This window comes from Bombus flavifrons, chromosome 2, assembly GCF_040668555.2.
Source record: "Bombus flavifrons isolate JBK064 chromosome 2, iyBomFlav1_principal, whole genome shotgun sequence".
NCBI classification, from domain to species: Eukaryota; Metazoa; Arthropoda; class Insecta; order Hymenoptera; family Apidae; genus Bombus; species Bombus flavifrons.
The window spans coordinates 9,485,245-9,495,553 of NC_138443.1; the positions used below are offsets into that span (position 1 = coordinate 9,485,245).

Genomic DNA, 10,309 nt, shown 5'->3' on the forward strand with positions numbered 1-10,309 from the left:
TTAGAGGGATGAAAGAACGAGACACGGAGAGGATAAGTGTGGAAAAAAGTAGAATGCGAGGTGGCGAGAGAATGCAAGGATGGATGCGAGGATGAATAGGTGCGGATAATGCGAACACATCGCGCGGAGTGACGCCCTTATCGTGACAAAAGCACCGTCATTGCGTCGGTTGCAGGTGTGGTTCAGTAATCGCAGGGCGAAGTGGCGTCGAGAGGAGAAATTACGGAACCAAAGGAGAGCAGCCGTCGATCAGGTAGTCGGCGGAGGCAGCAGCGGGGGTGGTAGCAGCACCGCGCCCCCAGCTGCGACCCCTGCCACGCCACGGTTACCCTTAAACGCCGGATTCAACGCCATGTACTCGTCGATACCGCAGCCGATCGCTACGATGCCTGACACTTACAGGTAATCATTCTGTCACCGTCTCTTTCGCTTTTGTTTCGCCAACCGTCTACGTGTATGGTATAGTTATACAGGGGTGCAAAGACTTTGTGTATTGTAAGAGCGTATGGATCGAGCTCTCTCGTCGAGGTTGAATACGATGTTTGTTACGGGACGGTGAAAGGATTATAAGTGGAACGATCTCTTAGAGTTAGAGTAGTCAATTTAGAATAGTCAATTGTTGTTTATTTATTGTAACAGTCAGAGTTTTTTTGCGAAAGTTTTGTAAATATAGGCAAAGATATTTTATCAGTTTGTCGAGTTAAATAATCAACACTGGTTATTTTTTAATTATTGTCTCTTAAAAATTAGGGCCCCTTTATGAGGATTTCCTGAAGTATATCGAGAGATTTTTAATTAATTTATCGAACCGTGTATTTCGAAGAATTTAATGCATTTTTCTATAGTGATTCATTTTTTGAAATAGTCTGTGTTATGAAAGTTAACTCGTAGTATTGGTAAATGTTTTTTTTACGTATTGGCAGGCTTTTTTGACGAGTGTAGTTCGTTCTTTTACGTTTCATTTGTAAACCGTGGTAGACTAACAATAGTATGGTAACTGCGATCCGTTGTTTAAAGATTTGGCAATTGTACTACGCTTTAATCGGTGTTGCATTGTTGCAGAGATTACAGATATCGGTAGCGTCGAGTTTAAATTTCCCAAACAATCCTCAAATACCTTGTATTTTTCACGTTCAACATTTCACGATTCATTGAAAATCGCGCTGTGTACATAAATATCTGACCTTGTCAAAATTTAATCTTCCTAAAAGCTTATCTTCGAATGTCATTTCCAAAAACAAAAACATCATAATCCAGGCGCTGGCGACTCTTTGATATCGAATATTCGTCGAAACAAATTAAATTCTGCAAATATCGAATTCAACTTGCTACGTTGTATATTCATTAAATTACCGTAACAAATATCGTGTACCGCGTAAAATTCGCATATAATCGTTACACGAAAGTTGCCAAAAAGTTCGCTATTTTTAACCTTCCACGCGATTCAAAGCAAATCGAAATTCTTCTCGGCAAGAATAAGAATAAAAGCTCGACGTTGGCCCCTGAATCCTCGAAACTTATCCTCTATATAAGTTTAAAACACGTTTTGGCAATAATTAGACCTGATAGATTCTTACATATTTATGACGAATTTAGAGTTACAAAAATTTCCCAAATGCACGTAAATTGTAAAACCGTATACAATATTTAAATATATCGAAAAATATCGGTCGTTGCAAGTAGGCGAAACAGATCGCTGTTCCACCTCTTCGTGTCTACAACAATATAAATTTGCCTGAACGTCCACAGCTTATTAATAACGAAAGCTACTCAACCTATTCGCTAGAAACGACGTTCAGACAAATCGAACATGTTGGTTATTTTGATTTGACGCGGATCTCGTTCCTCTGTTGGCAGCTCGATGTCGAGCAGCTTGGGCGGGTCAATGGGTGGAAGCTGTCTTCAGCAACGCGCCGAGGGATATCCGGCGTACGTGTTCCACGAGCCTCTTCACTCTCTGACGCAGTCTTACTCCCACGCACACAGCACTGCTGCGCACTCGCAACCCCATCGTGGTATACCGACCTCTCATGGTGGAACCCCCACCACGCCAGGAGGACAGCCTGCAGGACCAGGTGGTGCACCCTACCAGCCGACGACCTCGACCGCGACTGGTGAGTTTCCGCTTTAAAGGATTGTTTGTTTGTTCTTGTTCAATCTTCAAGGCCATCCTCCGGTATCCGCTTCGTCTCCACCACGGCATTTAAACGCTGATCAAGGTCGCCACCGATCGTATACATAGGGCTCCGGTTAGTCGCCTCTTTTCTAGGTTGTACGCTACCTTGAAACGATCGTTCGACTGGATGAATGCAAATCGTGCGAATGAAAGGTGCATTTTATTGTTGGTCACATGGGTTGTTGGCTATTTAACTATGGCTATTGATAATACGTACCACGATGATATGATAGGTGAGTGTTGATTGTTGCAGTGTATAAGTATTAAATTAGTAAATTATCACTAAATTTTCCAAAGTCAATGGCAAACAGAACCACCAGCCTCTGAGAAATCTTCCGAAATACATCAATGGTTCTCTAAAATCGAATGACTATTGATAATATGTACCACGATGATATGATTGGTGAGTGTTGATCGTTGCAATGTATAAGTATTAAATTAGCAAATTATCACTAAATTTTGCAAAGTTTGTACGTTTGTGCCGCTCGCAGGTCAAAGTGAAGTTTAACTTCATTTTTCGAAACGTTTAACATTTTTCGTCAAAGCATTTCATCGATGCTTATCTCGCGTAATTTCCACAATTTCCTCTGCTTTTCGTTTTATGCGGCTAACCGATTTTACAGATGAACGGCTTATTTAATTCGTAGTTAATATAGCGGTTGCTATATCTTACTACGTAGACAGAAATTCTCAGGAATTTGTAACAGAGATGGTGTCGTGTGTTATTCACACTTGGTAGTCACTGGATTCTTAACATGTTCTTTTGTCATCGATAGTTTTAATGTCGAAAGTAGCTTGGAAGGTTCCTTTCGGAGATATTATTTAAATTTCCGAGGCTTTCGCCAGTTTCCAAGATTCTGCGTGTTCTCTCGCGGTTGGACATATTCAAGGCGGATAGACCAAGGGAATGTTGATTTACAGGATTGCTTTGATGTTTGGTTAGAGTAATGACGCAGATGTTATTGCTTGATGGATCTATTAAACGGTTGGAGGTTATAGTTACTGGTAAATGGTCTGTATGGTTAGACGCTATCTTGATTAATTTATAGGTAAACTGAATTGGTTAGTTAAGAACGTCAATAGCTAAATATGTATATATCGCGTAATTATTTGATGATTGTATATCGTGATTTTCTAATTTTTCTATCTCCTTCGTAATAGGAACAAAGCAAATGACTTGTGAACATTTCTTTTCAATTTTCTTTCTCACCCTATAAACGATATTAATTTCCAAGGTAAACTTAACAAAACCAATCCGCCACGCTACTCGTCGATTTGCGTAGTTAATCGACATATGTGTACAGCTTCTTATTGATCCAAATATTTCAAAAACTTTCAAACACGACCACACGCGATAGCTCGGACAACATTTAACAAAGGACGATGTACCGGACATTTCACTTTCCACGAAGACCTGCTGGAAGAAATAATTTCCCATTTACAAGCGGATTTGAAGATCGCTCGTTTCATTCGTTCGAGCTTTCGAGTTCGATGGCGGATAAAGATCTGGTCGAAAACCGGAAGTGGTGGCAACGAAGCTCGATGGGGAAGAAAAAATTGCGATTCGTGTCGCGTGCTCGCGGCACTCGCGAAACGTGCTCATTCTGTAACATTGAAACTGCCGGTTGATTACGTACACTCGGGAATTCCGTGCGCGCGGTCGTGGCCAAACGACGAAAAAGGATAAACGTCTTCGCGAGAACTCTGGTTACCCGTGGCGAACGACACGAGTGGAAAATACGTTTAATGGGCGCGAGGAAATTTGTTCTGCCGGAAACCGTACGATTGACGTGGAAAATGTTCAAATAAATTCTCGCACACCTTCCTAACGAACCGTGTGTCTTCGTTCCTTCTCACTGCCGAAGTTGGTTTCACCCTTTGCACGTTAAATATTTTTTGAATTGCGGGGGGAATTTATTTTACTCGATTAATTATCGTTAACGATAGGAATACATTTTTGATGTTTCGAAAGAAGGTACACTTACGTTCTATACATAGGAGCAGTTATATCAGAAACCAATGCGTTTATCGTTTAATTAGTTCATAATATTGTTAAAGTATAATGTCGTGTGTAGGTAACATCAAGCGTGAACTGCTTCGATATATTTTTTCGTATCATTTAATTTGCCTCAACGTGCTTCTTTTTTTTCTTCGTTCAAACGTCGACTAAACTACCAACCAACAATCCCTTTCGCTTTGCACCTCGAATGCTTCGGCAGTGAGTCTAAACTTTTAGAATAAATCAATTCAAGCTCCCAACAGAATACGAGCAAATCCGTTTAGCCAAAGTCAATGGCAAACAGAACCACCAGCCTCTGAGAAATCTTCCGAAATACATCAATGGTTCTCTAAAATCGATCAGCCAGCGTATCTTACGCGTCGAGGGCAGAATAAAGTGTCTTGTCAAGGCACGGTTAGAGAGCTACAGAACGTTGTTCAGAGATCAAAAAATGGTTAGCTAGAAGGACGTAGCTGGGACCAAGCTGATACTACATCAGGTTAAAGTGTGCAAAAACCGAAACAGTGAACATTCCAAAGATGTTAAAGGTGGACGTAGCCGTAACAAAATTACGTACTAACCATCTTCTCATCTCTGAACGGTAAGCAACAGTGTCCGTAGCTCGTTTAAGCACTTGGCCGTTCGTCCACGGAATTGTAAAAGGATTTTAAAACAAATCTCGCACGGGCGCCAGCGGGCAGAATCGAAGACCGGGTATGTTCGGTGGTTTTCCAAGCACCCATTCCATCCAACAACGTGGCTGCTGAATTTTCCATTTTCCCCGATTCTCACTTTCCCTCCGTCACCCTCTTGCCTTCTGTTTCTTTCTTCTTCGACTTGTCCCTCTTCCGCCAACGACCCTCTCTCACCCTGTTCTTTCTCGTTTAACGAAAACTGTGCGCTGAGGTTCGACCCTCCTGGCTCTCTCTCTCTCTTTCCTGTCCCTGTCTCTCTCCCTTTCTTGCTCCTTTCTCTTTCTCACCCATCTCTCTCGCTCTCTCGATGGCTCTTCCTCTCTTCAGGGTATACAGGGGGGCGAACAGAGGATGTGGATGGGTTGGGTCTCGCCTCGGCTGGGCGAGCGCTCAATAACGTGCGAACCCAAAGGGGAGGAAATACGGGGGTGCGCGGCGTACCTACAGGAATGAAGTGGAACGCCGTAGAATGGTGGAATACTGCGGAACACGCGCCGGCATTCCTCTTGTCTCCCCCCTTCCCTAGCACCGGATTCTTCTCTTTTCCTTCGTCCCCTTTTTCTATCCGCCTCTTCCTTTCTAGCTCCCTCATCTCCTGGCCCCTGTCGCGAACAGGTTCCCTCTGTTACTCGTTTTCTCTCGCTTCTTACGTGCGGAACGAGCCGCAACTTATCCATCATAATCGTTTTACGTGCATAAGCGCGGGGAACTTTCACCGCGTGTTTCTTCTCTCTCTCACTCTCTCTCTCTTGCTTTCGTTAACGTTGCTTTTGACGCGTTCCGATGTCCCATCCTTTCCATTGCTAAGCACCCTGGTTTCCGCAATGCCTCTTGACGTATCGCTTTCGCCACGATTCACGTGGAACAAGTATCGGTTTGTTTTGTAGCTGACTCGTTCGTAAGTAGAGCGAAGAGTGTTTTTAGGTAATTGTTAAAGGCGCAGTTATTGAAGTCAGAATGATCGGTTTGTAATTTTTGTACAGATAGTTCGCACGTAGAATGTTTCTACCATAAGCGTTCAAATACTCTCGTGAACCATTGTATGTTTCTATAATATCTCATTTTACGATTCGCAAATCTAAAGACCCAAATCTTCGATTTTTTCTTCAGATCCTTGCTTCAAAAGCTAACCCGATCAACGCCATAGACAGTAAAGTAAACAAATATGATATCAATTTGAGCGTACCTTACAACATACATTATTTATGTCAATCTCTTCCCATGATCTGCTTGTGAAGCCGAGTGTTCCTTAAGAATTGAACGTTGACAGTGAACATGCGTGAACAAAATTAAAAATGCCACAAGGAACAGAGTTGATCAACTTGCCTCCTAAGAAGTTCCATTGTAAATGTCACGTCCGCTGTTCCACCAAGAATCTTGTCCACGTCATACTGTCAATCACAGAACGAAACTAGATCGATCGTTTAATCGGAAAACAAACAATCGTATTGCAGGTGTGATATCGGCTGGCGTCTCGGTTCCCGTGCAGATCCCATCTCAAACACCAGACCTGACCGGCAACTATTGGCCGAGGCTCCAGTGATCCCAGCTCTTCGGGTTCCCGCCCGCGAGCTTGCTCGTCGGCCAGGAGAGCCCGCCGCCACCGACAGCCACCCCTGGTGCAGTGTCCCGGCCGCTGCTCGCTTCCCTCGGGATACCGACGCAGCCAGCGCAGCATCAGCCTTCGAACACACCGGCTACCACTCCCGTGCACACCTCCGACACCAGTGAGTGAACCAACCGATCAATCTCTTCGGACGCTCTCTTGCAGAGATGGTCGCGCGCGCGATACTCGATCACACGAGACGGTTCGTTGCCGTACGGCGAATCGCCGACCTCGATCACTGCGTTCATCGCGATCGCGTCATGATGGCGCGCGATGACATTCGAACGAGATAATCGACGACGCTTGTTCAGCGTCGCTCCGAACACACGTGGATTGTGACTTTGCAAGTTCAGCGGGTCAGCAGTGTTCCTAGATGGATCTTTTTCTTTTTTGTTTTTAAATTAATATCAAAGTAACTTTTTTTTCATACGTTATGATTTTATTCTTACGTATACGGCACTGCTGCGCTATTCGAATAAATTGTTTTCTTTTTCTGGATCGATTAATGAATGTATTTACTTACTGGTCGATTCTTCGGTGTCGTATGATAATGTGTTACTAAAAATATAGAGTGAATAGTTTTTTCGTTGTTTCATATTGCAATATTTTAGGTTCGTGTTTTATGTGAATTATTATGGGAATTTGTTTTCGAGTTTCATATTATGAATATGATTTTAATACAGTTTAACTGTTCTCTTTTATTTAGCCGATGTACATATTCGTTTGTTCTCTTCGTTGCAGTAAGTAAACTGGCTAGGACGAGAAGTACTTGCTATATCTGTCTTACTTAACAGTTTGGGACGTATAAATACCGATTAGCAATGTTCATGTTCGATATCCTCGATATTCGATACGATGATCTAACGTATTCGATTTTCTATTGTTTCGAATTTAGAGGTACCGCACGTAATCTAGTTTATCGAGAAAATAAAAACAAAGAATCAACGTTTCAGCCATAATTCGTTTTCAAAGAGTTGTGTTCTCTCACTTTCTCAGAGTCACAGGGAAAGGGTTGCACGAATGAGATCAGGTAACTTGTTAAGGGACCAGCGCAACAGGAGTTGAAAAAAGGGAATAAAAGGTTAACGAGTCCGCTTTAATTCGATTAATTACCCGTTGGAAGCTTGCCAAATCTCGACAACTAGCGGACACTGCTGATCGTTACTTTGGGTCACCGAAAAAACAAGTACGCACACTCTCGTTCAGAATTTGCGATTAAACACCCTCGTAACGGAAAGTACGCGCGCGAAGCGTTCGTTGTTCCATTGAAATCGAAGAATCCTTTCAAATATCTTTCGCTATTTTAAATACGAACGATCGCAAATTCTCGCGCACTTTGCGCGTTAACCTCTCGAGTCGGCAATTACGCACGAACGTGCGAATTATTCGGTCGGTAATTAATTCGTCTAAATTCAGCAAGTTTCTTAACACTTTCGCCGACATGTAGATATTTTTGCAACGTGCTTGAAAACCCATTTCTAATTGTTGTGTAGTAATACAACGTACAATAAGTAGAGTACCGTGTTACTGAAATTATTATCTAGATCCTAGATAGTGGATATATTATGTAAATTCAGATTTCTATGAACGCAACCAAAGACGAAAAACTTATATCCAAGAAAATGTATTTTTTCACATTGTATAGATTTTTATCATATTTGAATTTTCCCATAAACATCCGCAGTATCGTATCGTATCGTATAATGTACTAAATTTCGGTATATGATCTTTATTAAGAAACGATCACAATCGTTTTGCCCGCCAAAGTGTTAACAAATACGTACAGACAAACGATAATGTATTAACAAACTGATACGTATACATCGAATTGCCATAAACGATAAAGTTATGACGACGTACGCTTCTTGTACCTACGCGAAACTGATTTGAGGGGTTAATGAACATTCATTGCGTCAGAAACTCCACGTAAGCTTAAACTTCTTGAAACAGGTGTTTACTTGGTACATTTTAGTGATGAAAAATCGCGTCGATCGTCGCGCGAACGCGATGTATCAAAGATCGAGGCGGACGCTCATCGTCCTTTCTTCCAATCGCGTTTAATCTAGTGGTCATAGACGTATACGCATGACCCGGGTCACGCAGGGTATATTATCCATCTACTCACGACAGTGTACAAATGAACGTATCGGCGTCGAACATGTTCGTTAGACGATCCAATGTACGAAATGCTACAAGTATATCGTATTGCAATATACATTTAAAAGATAATATTTGAAATTTTATATACCAGCGAACGAACATCAACGAAGTAGGTTATCCAATGTATATAAGTAGCATGGTGTTAATATTTTCTTTGTTATTTGTCTCGATAAATTTTCAAATTTGGAAATTTTAAGTTGAAGAATGACTTCGTTTCCTATGAGTGCCGTTGCGAGGAAACAGAGTGTAACACATTCGCTGCTACTGACGCATATGTTACGTCAAATAAGTTAGTAGCTGCTAATTGTTGCATTTTAGTTTCTCGACGGAATCGTTTAGAAAGATGAATAAGATAATGACGTATTGGAAGAAACACAATTTTCTTTGTAACGCAGATGTTTCTTACGAAAAAGGAAAATATGAATCGAAGGGTAAACTGGCGTATTATAGTAACAACGAATGTAACGATCGATAGCGACAGTTTCCTTAATTTTATGCGGACTGTGAACTTAAAACGATTGAAAAGCCGGAATCTTCGACAAAAGTTCAAACTATTAATCCAAATTAGATATAGGCCAGTGAAGTGGAACCAATTTGAAAGTAAAAATCCTTTAAAAATCTATCATTGTTTCAGAAATCTAGATATCTGAAAAAATCTAACAAATTCGAATAGAATCTACGATATTTCGAAATTAAATAAAATATTCTTATTTCAACTATTCTAAAAGAATATTATGTCTTTTTACTCGTAGCATGAAAATAATTTCAAACTTCCATTTGTGTATTGTTATCGCTTACGGGCGTTCTTATATCTCTCTCGATCGATGACTGGCAAGATTCGTTTATCGAATTTTTCACGCGTGGCTGTGGTACGCATGACAGCCGAGCGATTCGCGTGGAAATTTCGAGGGATTCGAAGACAGAGGGAGGAAGGGCGGGCATCCGCTGCAAATATTCTCGCGAGACTTTAGGGTGGTTCTGGCCAAGCTGGCTGCCTTTGTAAGGGTGGGAGCTGCGGGGATTGATAGCTACCTCGAGGGTGGCTTTTTTCGCCGGCCGGCCATCACGCTTGCTCGCAGATATGGCGTCGGCTGACAACGTTCCACCAGCCAGAAACTTGCTTCGGAAAAGTGACTGCTTACGAGATCGAACTTCCCTCGTCGAGTGGAAATTCGTAGAGAAGTTCCGCGAAAGTCGTGGAGAACATTTTTGTAGCGATAAAGATTTTCGTTCATCGAAAACGATAAAGAAATTGATTTCTCTTTGTTTTTTTTTTCTTTTCTTTTTCTAAGAAATGTTTCATTTCTATCGTTGGATTTGCATCGCGACACGTTATGTTTTTGACAGTGTAACATGTTTTAAAGCTTTCGATACTTATTTAAGAGATTAATCGTTAGTCAGCTTTGGTCTTTCATCGAATCAATTTTTTAACCATAGCTAACACTATAAACGACAAAATGTAACGAAATAAAAATCAGTATTTTTTTACGTTTGAAAAAATATTCATTGTATCTTGCACCCTTGCATGTCCAGCAATCTTTGTAGATACTTTTCTAACAAGATTCGAAAAGTGTGTAACTCTTTTGTTGTGTAACTTCCCTTTGAATCTATGAACGGGATATCTTGCAAGGCGATGTTCAAAAATTTGGTTTATACCAAAAGTTTATTCCAAA

The 10,309-nt window shown here is 41.4% G+C and overlaps 1 protein-coding gene across 2 annotated transcripts in view; it reads left to right on the top strand.

Annotated features, from left to right (window-relative positions):
* Positions 1–9,366, top strand: part of toy (paired box 6 protein twin of eyeless) — a 41,342-nt gene extending 31,976 nt beyond the window's left edge. For both annotated transcript variants that reach the window (XM_069131925.1, XM_069131924.1), the window contains exons 7-9: positions 176–402; positions 1,858–2,114; positions 6,325–9,366. In XM_069131925.1, the coding sequence (XP_068988026.1) occupies positions 176–402; positions 1,858–2,114; positions 6,325–6,413 (573 nt within the window). In that variant the 3' untranslated portion in view covers positions 6,414–9,366. The remainder of the gene's footprint in view (positions 1–175; positions 403–1,857; positions 2,115–6,324) is intronic.
* The last annotated feature ends 943 nt before the right edge of the window (positions 9,367–10,309 follow it).